This window comes from Eptatretus burgeri, chromosome 16 (genome assembly GCF_056783735.1).
Source record: "Eptatretus burgeri isolate ZD-2024b chromosome 16, Ebu_testis_v1, whole genome shotgun sequence".
NCBI classification, from domain to species: Eukaryota; Metazoa; Chordata; class Myxini; order Myxiniformes; family Myxinidae; genus Eptatretus; species Eptatretus burgeri.
This window is the reverse complement of record NC_140976.1, coordinates 4,712,917-4,731,508: the sequence shown is the minus strand read 5'-3', so window position 1 is coordinate 4,731,508 and position 18,592 is coordinate 4,712,917. Positions and strand designations below refer to the sequence as shown.

Sequence of the window (18,592 nt, the reverse complement as noted above, 5' to 3'; positions counted from 1 at the left end):
CCCCCAACTGTTGAGTTGGACGTCAAGGGTGTTACAATCCCTGTTGCTGACCCTCGAATCAACTGTGGTCCACCTACGCTTGTGGAAACACGGGCTGCGGTGAACCAGTTGAAACGGGGCAAAGCTCCAGGGATCTGTGGCATCCATGCCGAACTTCTCAAGGCTGGTGGAAATGCTGCACTCGTGTCGTTGCATGCAGTTTTGTGCTCTGCCTGGAACACAGGCATCATCCCAACTGACTGGAAGAGGGGCCTTGTTGTCCCTCTCTGGAAAGGAAGGGTGATCGCCAAGACTGCAACAACTACCGAGGGGTGACGCTGCTCTCAGTGCCGGGCAAGGTCTTTGCTCGGATAATTCTCGATAGGGTTCGCCATCATCTGCTTGAGCACCAGCGTCCAGAGCAGTCAGGCTTTACACCAAAGAGGTCAACGATTGACCGTATCCTTGCACTTCGTGTCCTCACCGAACGCAGACGAGAGTTTCGGCAGGGGCTGCTTGCAGCCTATGTTGATCTCTGTAAAGCGTTCGATTCAGTGAATCGGGACGTCCTCTGGAGGATTCTTGGTCTTCGTGGGGTGCCACCAAAACTGATCGATCTGATGTCTGAACTCTACTCTGGTACTGAGAGTGCTGTGAAGTGTGGTGGTACCATCTCTGACTTATTTCCAGTTGTTACTGGAGTTCGTCAGGGATGTGTACTTGCTCCCACACTTTTCAGCACTTGTATGGACTGGATTCTAGGGAGGATGTCGGAGAGATCAAGTTGCGGTGCGTCATTTGGGAATGTCAAGATCTGGACCTTGACTTTGCGGATGATGCAGTCATCTTTGCGGAGACTTTAGACATCCTGTTGGGGGCCCTCGAGGTGCTGAATGAGGAGTCGGAGCCGTTGGGATTACGGGTTTCTTGGGTCAAAACTAAGATCCAGGCTTTCGGTGACATCTTGGATGCTGCTGTCCTGTCTGTGTCTGTTTGTGGTGAGGATGTTGAGGTCGTGGAGAGATTCCTTACCTTGGCAGTGATATTCATGTCTCTGCCGGCTGCGAGTCAGAGGTCAATAGACGTCTGGGTCGGGCCTGGGAGTCATGGACTCACTGGATCATGGGGGGGCGCTGCCGGTACCTGTGCGGGAGGACGCAGAAAGTCCGAGTCTTCAGGTCCTTGGTACTTCCAGTCTTGCTCTATGGGTGCGAGACTTGGACTCTGACCAAGGATCTGAGACGGAGACTTAATTCCTTTGGTACCAGGTCTCTTCGGAGAATCCTTGGCTATCGCTGGTCGGATTTTGTGTCCAACGAGCGGTTGCTGAGAGAGACTCGGATGAGATTTGTTACCTGCATAGTCCGTGAGCGTCAGTTGCGGCTGTATGGACATGTGGCTCGTTTTCCTGACTCTGATCCTGCTCACCAGATTCTCTCAGCGAGGGAGTCTCATGAGTGGAGGAGGCCAGTGGGTCGACCACGTGCCTCATGGTTGCAACAGGTTGACCATCATCTCAAGGAGATGGGGATGGGCCTGGCATCTGCCTGGGGGATGGCCAGACGGAGGCCCCTGGAGTACCGGCGGAAAGTGGACGCAGCGACGTGCTGTTCTGGCACATGCTCCCATACCTGACCTGACCTGACCTTCATTTCTACGTTCGCCGTAGCAATTCGACAAGCCGAAAAAAAAAACTGGTAAAAAAAATAAATAAATGATTAACCCATTCGTTCCCGTCCGTCTGGCCGCACGTTCACCTTAGGACCCCCTGCGGTCGCCTTGCGGGCATCTTGAGGCTACCTTGCGTCTGCCTTAAATTCTATGGCGGCCACAGTGCCCCCTTAAGGTCACCATGCAACATCAAATCAAAGACCATACGGCAACCCCACGTTTTCGGTCTCCACAATTTCTAAGACCTAGGCCTAAGTCACATTTGCTTTATGGCGAGGATACGGCGGCCGTAAGCCCTTTGAATTGACAGAAACGTGCGGTGGCTGCAGAGTTTCTGAGGAGGCCTCAGGGTGGCCCTACGCTATATGGCTATATTTTACAGGCCGTAAGGTCGCCGTGGAATTATAACACGGAGTTATAACTTTTTTCATTTCTATGTTTGCCGTAGCAATTTGACAAGCCGAAAAAAAACTGGTTAAAAAAAAAATTAACCCCCTCGTTACCGTCCGTCTGGCTGCACGTTCGCCTTAGGGCCCCCCTGCGGTCGCCTTGCGGGCACCTTGCGTCTGCCTTGAAAATTCTATGGCCGCCGCAGGAACACCCTAAGGTCACCGTGCGACATCAAATCAAAGACCGTACAGCAACCCCACGTTTTCGGTCTCCACAATTTCTAAATACGCCGTGCGGCTCCCCGAAAAATAAAAACATATGTCACTGCTACATTGTGTGACCGTGGAAATACTGCGGCCACCGTATAATTGCTCGTGGCCGTAGATTTTGGAGACCCCACGGCCGCCGTGGAAAATGTGACCTAGGCCTAATGCACGGGAACACAAGACCCATGCTCAGAGCCCCGAGCTCAATGAGGGTCCCGGGGAAAAATAATGTTGCAGGCCGGGGGTCGGGTGAGAAGACCACTAGGTGGGGGAAGCTATGTCGATTCCCACCAGACTCCCCGGAATTGTAGGCCGTCGCACACAGACAATTCCGTGACGCAGCGGGTCGCTTAACCGAGCGTGGACGTCAATTACTCAACCGCGTGACCTACGGTCCTCCCGTCTATGGGTTAATTGGGTTCCCTAATTAATCACATGGTTTAATTACCGGAGAAACACACCTTGTCCGAACCGGATCACTCTACCGGACCGGATCGGATGCAGCCAAGCGACACTGCCAAGGACGTACTGGCTAAAAGGAATGTACCGTTGGGAGTAAAGTTCCAGCTAAAGTAGGATTCGCACCATGCTGGATCAATGGGAGAAAACACAAAGACGAGCAGGGAACATTCCTAATAATAATAATTTATTTACAAGCAGGTGAGGAAAGCTATGTGGCACAGTGAAGATTTATTGGGGTGTGTTGTGCAGAGATAGAAAGAAGCGTGTGGTGCAACAATAATACAAGCAACTTACGAAAGCAGACACAGAGCAGACTTGATGCGAAATTAATAACAATAATGATCTTTTGCAGATCTACTTAACCAGACAGGTGCCAGGACACACACGCACACACACAGACACAGAAAATGAAACCCCGATGAGAAGGGAGTTTTGCAGCCAGGGAGGGAGAGGAGTTAAGGTTATGCTCTCGGTACCTGTGCGCCCGATGGCACGACGCGCCACCAATATGTTTCGGGGGGGATGCGCCATGGTGCGGTACCCGACAGTAGTCGCGTTGTCTCTGGCCCCAACCGCACGTGCGGAGACTGTGTTCTGAAGGAGGAGCTTGAGTGGAGAAGGGGCAGAGTCCAGAGTGCGAGAGTGGAGTGGTGGGCGGGACCAGGTAGGTGGGTGGGGTCGACGTCGAGGTGTAGGCGGAGACGAGGAGGCGGAGTCGAGAAGCTGGATGTGGATTGACGAGGCGAGGCGTAGGCGGAGACTAGAAGCAGGAGGCGGGAACAGGAACACATCGCGTGAAAACACACACACGAGAAGGAGGAACTTCTCCGTCTTTTAGAGGACCGAAGCAGCTCGGGGGGAGGGGCCATGCCGAATTCTAATATCATCGGCCGAATCGGGCGCTCCAATTGGCCCCGACCCCTGATGTGGCCCGCCAGTCTGGCCGGAAACCGCCTCAGTCCGTTTCTGGCAAGGCCATCCCCAACAGTGGGAACATTGCGCTCAGACTCCACAGGACGACACGAATCGCCCACACCAAAATCGGCACGCGAATCACAAGCAAATCTTCATCGGGTCTTTACCCCTTGTCCTCAGGTGAACTGACCATGGACCCGCGGTCTTCCGGAGAACCTCCCGGACTGACCACGTATCCTCGATCGGAGCCGCTTGCGGATCCCGGGGGTGTTCGCTCTGAGATCTCGGGTCATCGTGGACCGCACGTCGTGTCAGGTGAAGCACGGTACTCTGTGGTAAACAAGACGAGGGGCAAGCAGGGCAGAGGGTACCGTGGATTGTCTTGCTGTCAAAAAAACACCATCCATGCAGCCTCTTAAGAGGTATTTGTTCACATGCCTTTCTAATGCAATCGGCAATTCTGCACAGCTTATTGGAAGCTCAAATCGACAGTCCAGCACCTAGCGCACGTCACTCGCCGCACATGCCGGGTTTCGGGCTCGCCCGGGAACGAGACTCCGGGTGCAGCCGATCCTTCACAGCGGCGCAGCAGTTTGCCCACTTTACAGCCAAAGCGCACGTGACTGATTTATCCCAGGAAAGAAAAGAAGAAGAGTGGGGATGAAATGAAAAGAAAATGACTTTGCAACCCTAACTATTAAATCATCGCAACGCACTCCCTGTTGTCCCGCTAAACAAAAGGGAAGGGACTATCAAAACTTATAATAATGACATAACTGTCTTGGGAGACCTATCTGTTGTATGCATGCGGTTCTGAGAACCGCAACAATATACTTGCTGTTCTCAAAATATCTATACCACATCCACCGACACAATGTTATGTTTCCAGTTACGAGTTGCCATTCAGGGTGTTGCAGGGCTCGTTTTGGCTTTATACTGTTGCGCGGTTCTCTGCGCTTGAGCGCTGCGTGACCGTCGAGCCTCGTTGGAGGTGTGAAACCAGACAATATTTGATAATACAACGATTATACAACAATAATGACCGCACTGTGGTCACAATCTATGACAAAATCCGGGAACGGGTCCATCGGGAAACGCCATTGAAGGCGCGATGAAAACATTAATTCGACACCTGTCATCCATGTGAGCATCCGCCATTGTTACTGTTACTGAATATAAGAATGAGCCAATTCGTCACAGGGTCACCGATTGTTTAACCCAAACATGGGGCCCTTCAAAAATTACGGAACACTATTTTTCTAAATAATTTGTGTAAATTAAGATGAAACAATCGCAAGTCTGTTGGCAAATTTTTTTTTTTAAACAACTCATGTTCTAATATACAAATGACTTGCAACATCATCGGACAGATGTCAGTTTACACTGGAATGAACAGGCAGTTTAAAAAACAAGCTCAAATGAGCTAAGATCCTGATCCTCTTAATGATGACGTCATAAAAACGACTATGACATCATTGTGATGTATCAGGTTTGTGATAAATTATCTGTGCTAATGCCCGGCTCGATTCCCGCAAACAAAATTCAAACACCTTGCCTAGTTTCGGAGATAATGGTATAGGCGATTTCCATTCGCGGCGATATTGTGACGTCAACTTTTTTTCTAGGAAGAATTTCCAAAATCGGAGATGGTTACTGCCTGCGCGTGGGCTTTCTGCATATACGTGGCAAGTTTCACGAAGATCCGATGAAAACTCTGGGTTGTGAAACAAAAAATGTCAAAAAATAGACATGGCACCATAAAAATTGATATGACGTCATAGTGATGTGTCATATGTGCGGTAATTCATCTCTGCTAATGCCCTGTTCGATTCCCGCAAACAGAATTCCAAAAGCTTGCCAAGTTTCGGAGATAATTTTTTAGGCCATTTCCATTAGCGGAGATATTTTGACGTCATAACTTTCTTTTCTAGGAGGAATTTCCAAAATCGGAGATGGTTACTGTCTGCGCAGGGTATTTTTACATATATACACAAAGTTTCAGGAAGTTTCAATGAAAACTGTAGGCTGTGAAACAAAAAAGTCCACAAGAAGAAGATGAAGAACAACAACGTGAGTAAGAATTAGAGATCCTCCACGAGGATCTAAAAATGGATCAGCGGGACTTAAGTGGAGCTCATAGAGAAAGGTGAAACAAGAAAAGGAGGCTAAATGAGTTGATTTGTTGTTTTTTTTTTTAACAAGATACCACCTATAAAGCAATACTTCAAGGAGTAACGACAGATGAAGATGAAGACGACACAGCTATGGGTTTGGCGGACATGGCTGCTTGCAATGTAGAACATGCGGCTTAAGCACTCAAGCAAGCACTCCAACGAAACGGTTGATAAATAACAGCTGGCTTGGCAAGCGATAACAAGCTGATTGGTAATGGAACATATTAACATGGCATTTTTTTCCAAGAGTGTAAAAAGGCAATACAACATGGGGATTCCTCCAGATTTTTTGCAGTCAAGTCTAAAGCAACACGGGGCATAGGCTAAACGAGTGCAAAAATAACACCGAGTCCTCTTTTATGGGCCTAAATATTTTTTGTGTCCAGGGCCCCAATAAATCTTAAACTGCCTCTGCATGGAATGCTCATAACCCATGAAATGTGTCACTGATGTGAGCTCAATATCACGTGATCGGCGCCATCTTGGTTAGCATCACGTGGCTGACATGTTACGGATCAAGGTGGTTTTGAACGCGTCCCACAGTGAACAAGAAAAAGAGCAGTCAGAGATTGCAGACCCTCGCCTAGACTTCTTTTGTGTAGTGGTGTGTTACGTAATTAATGAGACAGAATTAGAACTTCCACTTTATAATTGCTGGCAGTGATGACCACGTACCAAGACGTCCCACTTTGATGCAACCCCGCTTTAATCGGACAGCTCACCCCAACCCATGATGCTGATTATTATTCATTATTCAATTGAATTTGGAATATGATTAAAATAAATTCAAATCAAATGGAAGACCAAATAGATAAAGTCCTGCATTGGAGTAATCAGAAGGAACCTGAACAAGAAAAACAGCAAAGATGAAGTCATCAGGAGGACTCTTGATAGGATTCACTTTTCAGCTGCTACTCCTCAACCCTCAAACCCATCGAGGCACAGCCAAGTGAATCTTATTCCAAAAAATATAAAATCTAAAAAACAAAAAGAGCCCATCTCAAAAAATTAAATAATTCTGACTGCCAGACCATGCATTCAATCAAGTAGAAATTTAAAACATGTCTTCCCCATCACTAGTACATCATAAATGTGAAGTTTCACTTCGATTGATTAAGTGGTTCCAGAGAAAACATTATTTACTATTTTCTTCAATCCAATATGGCTGCCAAACCATGTGACCAATCAATTATTCCTTAAACTTGTGCACCCATGGCTTGGGGAACATTTGTGTGAAATTTTCCTTCGATTTGTCCAGCCGTTCTGGAGAAAAAATTTTTTATGGGGTTTAGGGTAAATCCAATATGGCGACCAAACTATGTGATCTATGACATCATATGTGTGAACCTTTTGTTCCTCATGGATAGGTGGTCACACGTGTAAAGCTTCACCTCAATCTGTTCAGCCACTTCAGAGAATATTTTTGAAAGTTTAATTTTTTTCTTAAAAAAATATGGCTGCCAAATTACGTGACCGATGACGTCATCAACTTCTTTTCCGTGGAGCATTTCATCCCTGGATGACACTCAAAATTCTTAATACTGATCAGGTGTAGCGTTCTACATCTGCAATTATGACGTCATAACGAAGACACCTATGACGTCATAAAAAATCACAGTCATTCCCATGAGGAGTACTTGCCATGTGCCAAGTTCCAATTTTTTCCTTGGTGCGGTTTCAGAGATGATGGTCTAAATTTGTTTCCCATTTTTCCAACATAGCTGCCACACCACGTGACCTATGACGTCATAATTATTGATAAAACATTCTGCAATGGTAATCACTCCGATGGTGAAAATTTATTTTCAATCCAATAAGCAGTTGCGGAGAAAAACACAAAAGATCTGTGCAGACAAAGAGATAGACAGACAAACAAAGGGCCCCAAATGCAATACGCTCTCCTCCGGCGAGGGTAACGATGAAATTTGACACAAGAGGAAGCCATTCATCCTTTTGCCTGTGATACACCAACACCAGATTAAAGAAATCTGTCAAGTTCACGACTTCATTTCACTGGGGATGAGAAAAGTGTGGACGTCTCTGGGGGATATCACCTGCAGGGTGTTTAAACAAAAAAAAAAATTGGGGGGAAGGTGGGGTTGGGAAAAACTGGTTTTTGGGTGAAGAATTTATGAAACACTGAACACACAGACATCACACTCAGAACAGATGTACACAATCACTCATCCGTACTCGAGTTACCTCCAATCCTGCCAAAGTAATGATCTCTGACATACCACCATTACTCACATCCTACCACTGTTTCCTTGCATGAATCCAGGTCAGCCATGACACAAACCCCATCCTCATCAACAACCTTATGTGGTACCTTATCAAATACCGATCAGATGTAAAATCTAAATATTCACCGCTTCTGTATACAGTATATCTAGATGTTCTTCACTTCCCTCGCCAGTCTATCCAATCCCAAACTGATTCATAGAACTTCAATAAATTGGTTAAAGATTACCTTTTTTTAACTCAGTGCTGATTACTGTCAATTCGTTTATGTTTATTGAAATGCTTCCCTTATTACTTTCAAGCAAATACCACCCGTCGCTTTACTGACAGGTATACGAAATGGGGCAGGGAGAAAAAAAAAGAGAGCGTTAATTACGATTCATACCGTCTCATCAAAATAATTCTGTGTATAATAACAATGAAGATAGAGACAAAATAATGTCTGAAATCCATTTTCTACCAGTCATACTATAAACATGGCCTGGAGACAACCACTGCCTGGACACATCCAGAGACAAAACCCGCCGGATGTGTCCGGAGCCACGCCGTCCAGACACAAACACGGCTTGGACAAATCCGAAGATAAACTCCCATGTGGACACTTCCGGAGACAAACACCGCCCAGACATAAGCACGTCCAAATATATCCAGAGACAGAGACATAGACAGAGACAGACAGACAGGGGAGAGTGAGAGATACGTGGGACGAGGGAGGGAGTAGAGCAAGGATGGGACAAAGAGAGAGAGAGAAGGGTCGGGCGAGTTAGCAGAGAAAATATGTTATGCTTTATGAACAACACACACACACACACACACACACACACACACACACACACACACACACACACACACACACACACACACACACACACACACACACACACACACACACACACACACACACACACACACACACACACACACACACACGTGCTTGGCCGATAACAGCAATTTTTCGGGAATCGGCAGGTTGGAGTAAATGTGATTACCAACCACAGTACTTGTCTGTATAAACTGTATAAACCCCAAAAAAAACATTGTCACTTTCACCAAAAAGCAACGTTGCATTTATAGACACGTTTCAGGGAAATGTTCACAAACATTAATCTTTATAAACAGTTGTGTGCGATGGGTGGAAACAAAATTGTCTCGGTAATTTCAAAAACATGTTAATACGGCCAAACAGCTTAAACATCGGGTGTTATTTCACAATAACTCACTCAAAATGACAGAGCACGAATCACTCACTTAGGGTGACAGAGCATGAACCACTCACTCAGGGTGATGGAGCACGAACCACTCACTCAGAGTGCCACAGCACGAACCTCTTGCACCGAATGGTGTGGCGTGGCAAAAGCGTACACAGTGAGTGAACAATTCGCTCAGATGATGCAGCATGGTACCAGCATTTGCCTTGATTCCCTGTAGAGCACCTCCCAACACCTCTGAAAACAGACACAGATCTTGCAGACACTATGGATAGGCAGTCCTTCTGGAGGACAGGGCATGAGGTCGAGCAGTGAATACATTCAATCATATAACTCAATTAAGCTAGTCAATTTTGGAACGTTCATAAAAAATTTTTGTTCACTCAATATAATTCTCCAAACAGTAAAAAAGGTAAGTTTATTGCTTTGGAAATTTCACATTTTGTTGTGTTTCTATGGAGAAGGAGGGGACATAGCTTTACTTGCTTAAAGTAAATAGGTGTATCGACTTAGTTATACGACTCGTTATTTCTTTAAATTATCAGATTTCACAACAGATTTCAACACTTATTTAGTCAGGACGATATCCGATCCTCAAAACCGAAATAATATTTCGATGATGCACTTTAATTACTCCGGGAGAGTAGATCATGGAAAATCGTATCATACAATGCATGAAATCTCTCCAAGCTCCTAATTTGAAAACTATAGTACCTACAAAGGTAATGTACACATCAATTCGTAGCTATGATAAAGAGGCATTCAATATGAGTTAGGAAAGTGAGGAAAAAAAATTATCATTAAGAAATTGTTCTGGACTGTTCCAAGTCAAGGCGTGATTGAGCAGTCCAAAAAACATGGTGGCTTCAGACCCCAGCGAGGTTACCGAAGATACGCCTTCAGACCCCCATAGGGAGTGGTGACTGAGGATGCACCTGATAAATGATATAATTAAATAAGGCAATTAATTATCTTCAAAAGGGGTGTTTTAATTAACCAAAGCACCCAATTTTCACTCTTGCACTTCCTTGGAGTTTTCTTAGTGTACATGCAAAGTTTCAGACTGCTATTTTTTATGGTTTTGGAGTTATGGAGAAGAAACACACATTGACAATCACACACACACACACACACACACACACACACACACACACACACACACACACACACACACGCACACACACACACACACTGACACTTATTGGTATAGATTTCTTATTGACTTATTCAATCCATAACGAACAGCTCGAACATCATCCCCACATCTACAATTGAAGTTGAACTTGCAGGTCTATATATATATCCACAATTCCTCTTTAGATTCTTTGTTAATAAACGATGTTGTATTGGCTACTCCAAACTGGTGCTTGTCTTGACGCAAACAAGTGGTTAGATATTGGTTAACGTCATGCTTCTGAACCCTGCAAACATCTCTCAATACAGTCTTTACTGTAATGTGGATTGCATATTATCTGCCTCAGCTTTCCTACATGTTCATGACCTCTCCACCAAAGGTCACTGAACGTGGACGGATCAAGCTATGTTTTCACCCCTGTTTGTCTGTCTGTCTGTCTGTCTGTGAGCAAGATATCTCAAAAAATTAGAGATGGATTCGGAAGAAACTCGGTAGACAAGTTGGGTGTGTGACAAAGAGGAATTAAATGGATGTTGGAAATGATCCACATCTGGATTAGAGAGTTTTTAAAGTGATTCTTCACTATTAAAAGATACAGCTGATGTGGATTTTTTAAACCCATCTTGTTGTGATCGTTGTCCTCCTGAAGGATTCTAACTGGCCGATTGTGGAATCTTATTTGACTTCAGACAGAGTTTAACGTTTGTCCGATTTGATTATAAAATCCTACAAAAACCCTATCGACACTGATAAAACTGATGTCCACACAAGTCCTTCCTTGTGAAACAATTTATTTCCTAATTATCCACCATACACTTCTCACCCTCGTACAATGAACTTAAGAATCCCTATTGATTGCAATATTATTTGGTTCTATTTCATTTATTCTTACTTTAGTTAACAGTTAGACCAACCAGATTCAATTCACTTCTACATTACATCAGAGAGTTTTATGCTAACTTGGTACTTGGTCAGTTCCAAGGAGTACAAGCCACTGAGAAACTATACTACCTCACATGCTTGCACTGAAAACAATTTTAGATTTCAAAGCATTTTATACTTTCGTGAGAGAGAGGTTGGGGGATATTCACCCAGACTGTAGACGTGTCCTTTAGACGAAAAGCCACTTCGTACATTTCTAAGCAAAGGTTCATTTATCAGCTCTGTCACTCTGCTCCAGAACAACACATTTCTTATCATTTAGGGCAAAAGTCTTTTGGCCAGAAATGACAGCCAATTCAACTTGCAGCATAAAAGTTACATTTCTGAAACTCCATTTGTTGCAATTTAAAATACATTAATATAAATTTTTCCCCCACACAGCCAAAGGTGACACATTGCACAATGTCATCAATAATTATGACAAAACAAGGTGGGTGAGTTGGTTTCGTGACAAAAACAAACTGATTACATTCTGGTTCAGGTCCAGATTCAGATCCAGCTATGAGTTATGGTACAAAAGCTAAAGTGTTCAGCCTGGCAGAGGTGTGCGCTCAACCGTATGCCACTCTAGTTACCTACCTGGAAATTCCCCTAAAAGCCCTTTCGTACTTCTCACCCCCCACTAGAAACTGTTCTTGTCTGGTTTTTAAATTTGAGATAAATAGTTGTCCTTCGTCTTGCTTCTGATTTGGAGCTTTGTCTGTCGTTACTTTTGGTAATTCAAGATAAATAAATAAAAATGCGAACTATGTCAGCACACCTCCAAACAAATACATCATCTGAAAAAAATTTTGTTTGTTTCTATTGGACTGTCACATTTGTTGAAAACAAAACTTGATGACTGTGAAAAATGTCAATGACCTCTTGAAAGTACAAGAACCCACACCTTTTGTGGTTTTGTGAGAGGGTTAGGGAAGAATGAAAATAATTAAGGGATGACAACAGCTAAACAAAGAAGTTAGACAAACCAATCTGTCTTTGGTAAGTTGAAAGTATTTGAATATTTCTTTTGTGTGATATTTCTCAAGAGGATAACAAGTGAAGATGCAATACATCTTGTAGAACTGCTTCAGCAGGAACAGTATATGATGTCAAATATTTAACAAACATTCGATTAGGACAACAAAATTTAAACATGCATTTCAATAAAATGGACATCATCAAAGCTTTTTGACTTGCACTCATCAGGATAAAAGCGCAAGCAGATGAAGTTGAAGCACTAAACTCATTTTATAAAGTTACAATGTAATGTCCTCAACGTTGATTGGTTGAGAGAAAGAAAGGATGGGATTACCTGATTGGTGGAACCATATAGCACCATGAATAATGAGTAGGTGGAAATGAACCATCATGAATAATGAGGAGGTGGAAATGAACCATCATGAATAATGAGTAGGTGGAAATGAACCATCATGAATAATGAGGAGGTGGAAATGAACCATCATGAATAATGGTGGATATAGGAAAATGAGTATCTTATGAAGATAAGATCCTCACCTACTCACCAAACTCTCTTCCCATGGTATTCAAGGCCATCTCCACTCATGGCTCGCAGACTTCCTCTCCTGTCGCAGTCAACGTGTGGCCCTAAATGGAGTTCTTTCATCCCCTCTTCCTGTGCAGGCTGGAGTTCTTCAAGGTAGTGTTCTGGGCCCTGTTCTTTTTCTGGTTTTCATCAATGATCTCTCGGACTCTCTGGAAAATCCTCTATTTCTCTTTGCCGATGACTCCACCCTCTGCCGTACCATCTGTCATCCCTCAGACCAGCAAGCAGCAGCTTCTTCACTCACTGCAGATCTGGATAAAATCACAAACTGGTCCAACACGTGGAACATGTCTTTCAATCCAGACAAATCTCACACTCTCACTATGTCTCTTCGAAAGTACCGTTTACAAAACCCCCCCATCCACTTTTTCAACAATCCTCTGGAAGAAGTCTTTTCTTTCAAGCTTCTAGGTCTCACTATCTGCCATGACCTTTCCTGGGAAAGTCACATTTCCAACCTCGCCTCAAAAGCCAGTCGCCGACTGGGAATCCTCCGTCGTGCTAAGTCCTTCCTCAGCCCTCTTGAGCTCCTGACCAGTTACAAAGCTTTTGTCCATAGCCTGATGGAGTACTGCTCTCCCCTCTGGGCTGGTGCTCCTGCCTCCCACCTTTCTCGGCTTCACGCTGTCGAAACCAGGGCATTTAAGATCATCGGCATCTCCCGCAATGAAGCTGAGTCTTTGGGCCTCTCACTCAATCACCGCAGGTTGGTCGGTGGTCTTTCTGTCTTCTACCGACTCCTCTCCAGCCTTGCCCCCCCTGCTCTCTCTGCGATTTGTCCCCACCACATTTCCACAGGGCGCTCAAGGTCCGCCAACAACCCCCTTCTGGTAAAACTACCAAAATCACGAATCACTGCTCATCTTCACTCTTTCATTCCTCTTTTTTCCCGCCTTTGGAATAAACTTCCTCACTCTATTCTTTCCCATTCTTCCCTCCAGGCTTTCAAAACAGCTGTTCACCACCACCTCTTATCTTCACCCATCCAAATCCTCGATCTTTTCTACCCCCAATAATCCACCCAAGCCCACTTCCTTCATTTCTCCTGCTTTCCTTCCTGAAAGTCCCTGAAATGTCCATCTTCTCTTCGCCATGTTCCCCGTCCCATCCCCATCCCTCTCCCTTCCACAGTTCACCTAATGTGTCTGTTCCCCACTGTTTTGTCCCTTCCACTCCCGCCCCTCTTGTCTCATGCCTCCTTGCTGTGAGTTGTGTGTTAGCTCTCATACGTGCCTCGACCAAGGTATACAAAAAAAAAAAGATACTCAAGCACCATCTCACTTCAGGAGTGATCTCCTATATCCACCACCACTGATATTAATTCACCCTGGGAATTCTTCCAGACAAATCTACTCTCTCTTATGGACAGATTCATCCAGCCTCATCTACTGTACAATTATCTTACCCATCCTCCTGCTCTTGGTACTCTGGATCCTGTGGTGAGGCAGTTACTTTAAAAAAAACAACTTGCGTTCTCCTCCTGGAAGGTAAATCCGACCAAAGGCAACCTCAGATTATTCCCGCAACAAGTGTGTCTCTACCCTCTGGAGAGCCAGAAAACAACATCTGTCCAATCTCAAGAATGAACTTTCATTCATATATATATATATATATATATATATATATATATATATATATATATATATATGTATATATATGTATATATATATATATATATATATATATATATATATATATATATATATATATATATATCTCTATATATATCTCTATATCTATCTATCTATCTCTCTCTCTCTCTCTCTCTCTCTCTCTCTCTCTCTCTCTCTCTCTCTCTCTCTCTCTCTCTCTCTCTCTCTCTCTCTCTCTCTCTCTCTCTCTCTCTCTCTCTCTCTCTCTCTCTCTCTCTCTCTCTCTCTCTCTCTCTCTCTCTCTCTCTCTCTCTCTCTCTCTCTCTCTCTCTCTCTCTCTCTCTCTCTCTCTCTCTCTCTCTCTCCCTGCCCTTTTCACCCTGTCATTTACCATGGGTCATCGTCCATCTGCTTGCAAATCAGCCTTCATCACAGCATTACATAAAAAAGTGGACAACCAGTAGTTTTATCTGGGTTTCTCGTGCCGCTCCTGTCTGCATTCATTCTTACATTACATCTCTGCATTGTTTCACCAACATATTGCATCGCACATTTGCTATAAGTCAATAAGTAAACTATGTTTGAGGTTTTACATGTAATTAATTATTTGGTTTATTTTAACTTGTAAGATCTATCCGTTACTGCACAAATAATTTTATTGTTTGTGGCAAATGTAGGACAAGTATTGCAATTGCAAGTCCCATATTTACACTCTTTGCATTTGCATAAGTGTTCCCCATTGGCTAACTCAGAATGGCCACTTAGTACAGTCAGGATATCTGCGTTCACGACAGCATTACCAAATCCTCTGAGGATGGTTAGTCCCCATGGAGGCTAGTTCAGCTGGTTTTACCTCTCATTTTGTTTAGTTACATCATTTTTCATAGTATAAAATGAAGTTTTCACAAATACATAAGAACCAAATTGTGATGTATTGCCCTTCCTTGGGTTTGACGTGAATGCCGTGTGCGCATAAGCGACACACGGACAAGTAATGGAGCTGACTGTTGTCAAGAAACCTTTCGTGAAGTTGAACGCATCGTGGTCGGTCTGATTGTTTGTGCATCACGACATTACAAGTGGCGACGAAGTAAAGAACTACCCGTGTCTCGATGGCGACTGTCGGCATTCTCCATGAATACTCCGATGGGGAGGATTGGGCAGATTTTGTCGAGAGGCTTGACCAGTATTTCGTGGCCAACAACATGGCGGCTGCTGGTGATGCCGTCCGTCGTTGTACTGTGTTGTTGACTGTGTACGGATAGAAGGTGTACGGACTCATCAAAAACCTGCTGTCACCATGGCGACAAACCGACAAGTCATATGAAGAACTCTGTGAGCTCGTCAAGCTACACTTCAAGCCGAAAGTCGGTCCAATCATATCGAGGTACAAGTTTTATACACACACTCGCCAGGAAAATCAGGACATTTCTCATGTTGTCATTGATCTGCGCCGTTTTGCAGAACCTTGTCAATTTGGCGCTGTGCTTGATGAGATGCTCCAAGACTTTTTTGTGATTTGGGTAAATCATGACGTCATCTTATCGAAACTCCTTGCTCAAGAAGACGACCTTGACCTAGGAAAAGCAGTGAAGATTGCACAGGTGTGTATGACAACTGCTGAAAACCTGGAGGAGATCTCGTCGAAAAGCCAGAACTCTTCAAGTACAGATACTGTCAATAAGATTGCTCAATCTTTGTATGAGGCTAGACCTAAGCCAGTTCTGTGTTTGAAACCGGCTTCATCGGTAGCAAGAGGCCCTAAGAACTTGTGTTGGTGTTATGCAAATCATATGCCTCACCAGTGCCATTTCAAGCGGTACACACATAACGGATGTGGCAAGATCGGGCATCTTCAAAAGAGGTGTTCCCAATCCAGCAGTGGTGATAGTATTGGCACGACCCATCATGTGGTGATGGCGAGCATGTTGCTGGAGCTGATGAGTCGTCACTGCATGGTGAGGAGTGTGAGATGTATACAATCCATGGCAGCACCGCAACGATAACTGTTAATCTTCAACTGAATGGCAAGCAGGTATCAATCGAAGTGGACACAGGGGTGAGTCAGTCAATTATGAGCCAGGAGACATTTGACAAACTGTGGGACTGTGAGGCAAGCTTCATACCTACAACAAGGAAATTGTTCCAGTGATTGGCAACACAGATGTCAGTGTGTCTTAAGATGGTGTGACTTATGAACTGCCTATGTGGGCTGTACCAGCCAATGACCCAACATTACTCGGTCGGAACTGGCTTGAGAGCAGAAAGCTGGACTGGCATGAGATCAAAAAGCTGTCTTCAGTGGAGGCTTCCCGTTGTGCTCAAGTGCTGAATAAGTTTCCATCTCTGTTTGAGCCAGGAATTGGTTCCTTCATGGGGATGAAAGTTAAGATTCATCTGGACTCGGAAGCAAAGCTCGGTCTGTTCCCTACTTGATGAGGAAAAATATCAAGTGTGAACTTGAGAGACCCCAGATTGAGGGGGTCATCTCTCCTGTTGAGTTCAATGAATGAGCTAGTCCAACTGTTCCGGTCCTGAAAAGTGATGGAGCAGTGAGGATCTGCGGGCACTTCAAAGTGACCATAAATTGCCGCTCCATGCAGGATCAGTATCCACTGCCCAAAGCGGATGACCTGTTTTCAACATTAGCTGGTGGAAAGTCATTCACCAAGTTGGATCTGACATCTGCCTACATGACACAAGAGCTGGATGAGGAGTCAAGGAAACTCACGTGAATCAACACTCACAAGGGGCTGTTCATCTATAATCGTCGTCGTTTTGGAATATGTTCAGCAGCTGCCATCTTTCAGAGAAACATTGAGAGTCTATTGAAATCTGTGCCAAAGACTGTCGTGTTTCAGGATGACATCCTGATCACGGGTTGCAACACTGCAGAACACCTGAGTAACCTGGAGGAAGTCCTGCGTCATTTGGACAAAGTAGGACTCAGAGTGAAACATGAGAAATGTGGGTTTATGATGCCCGAAGTTGTACTCCTAGGCAGAATAGTCACTGCTGCTGGGATCATGCCGTGTGATTGCAAAGTTGAAGCAATCAAGAACATACCAAAACCAGAAAATGTGTCACAATTGCATTCATTTTTGGGTTTGCTCAACCATCTTGGCAGTATCTTGCCACGGGTGAGCACAGTGCTGGAACCCCTCCATCAGTTACTTTGGAAAGGGAAAACTTGGGTTTGGGGCAAGGCTTAGGATGATGCTTTTAAGAAACCAAAGGTCTGTTGTGTTCTAACAAGTTGCTTGTTCATTATGATCCATGTAAGCATCTTATATTTTCATGTGATACCAGTGCCTGTGGGGTAGGCTGTGTGTTACAACAAGCTAATGAGTCGGGCAAGTTACAACCTGTTGCGTATGCTTCCAGAAGCTTGGATGAAAGCTGAAAGAGCCTCTTGGTATGGTTAATAAATTAGCATGAGGCTGTGTATTTGGGGTAACCAAGATGCATCAGTATTTGTTTGGTCGTAAATTTTAGTTTGAAACTTGTTTTCAGAGAACAAGTGAATCAACACCAATGCGTCATCACGTGTTCAGTGGTGAGCCTTGATGCCGTCTGGTTACAATTGTACTATTCGTTACAGGCCTGGCACTGGGAATTGTGCTGATGCATCGAGTCGACTGCCGGTCCCCATCACTGATTGTAACAATACCCCTCAACCTGCTAACCATGTATTAGCTACGAATGTGTTTGAGAGTGACAATTCTGCAGTCACTGCTGCTCAAGTGAAATTGTGGTCTAACAGAGATCCTGTGTTGTCTGTAGTTAAGCGTTGTGTTATGACTGGCGATTGGTCCCGTATACCAGACTCAGAGAAGTACAAACCATGTTTACGTCATGGAGATGAGTTGTCTGTCAAGTCAGAATGCTTACTTTGGGGCCGATGTGTCATCATGCCAAAGCAGGGAAGAGAGAAGTTGGTTTCTGAACTACATCATACCCACCCTGGTATTGTTACGATGAAAGCGATCGCAAGGTCCCATGTTTGGTGGCCGTGGCCTGGTATTGACTCTGAACTGGAATCTTGTGTTCATTGTTGTGATACGTGTATGC

The 18,592-nt window shown here is 44.5% G+C and overlaps 1 protein-coding gene across 4 annotated transcripts in view; it reads right to left on the bottom strand.

The window, feature by feature from the left end:
- Nucleotides 1-2,526: 2,526 nt before the first annotated feature.
- LOC147010362 (uncharacterized) overlaps nucleotides 2,527-18,592 on the bottom strand; it is a 39,739-nt gene continuing 23,673 nt past the window's right edge. For all 4 annotated transcript variants that reach the window (XM_085859941.1, XM_085859943.1, XM_085859940.1 and 1 more), the window contains exons 3-4: nucleotides 9,375-9,543; nucleotides 2,527-4,013 (exon numbers count right to left, since the gene is read on the bottom strand). In XM_085859941.1, coding sequence (XP_085716067.1) covers nucleotides 3,995-4,013; nucleotides 9,375-9,543 — 188 coding nt within the window. In that variant the 3' untranslated portion in view covers nucleotides 2,527-3,994. The remainder of the gene's footprint in view (nucleotides 4,014-9,374; nucleotides 9,544-18,592) is intronic.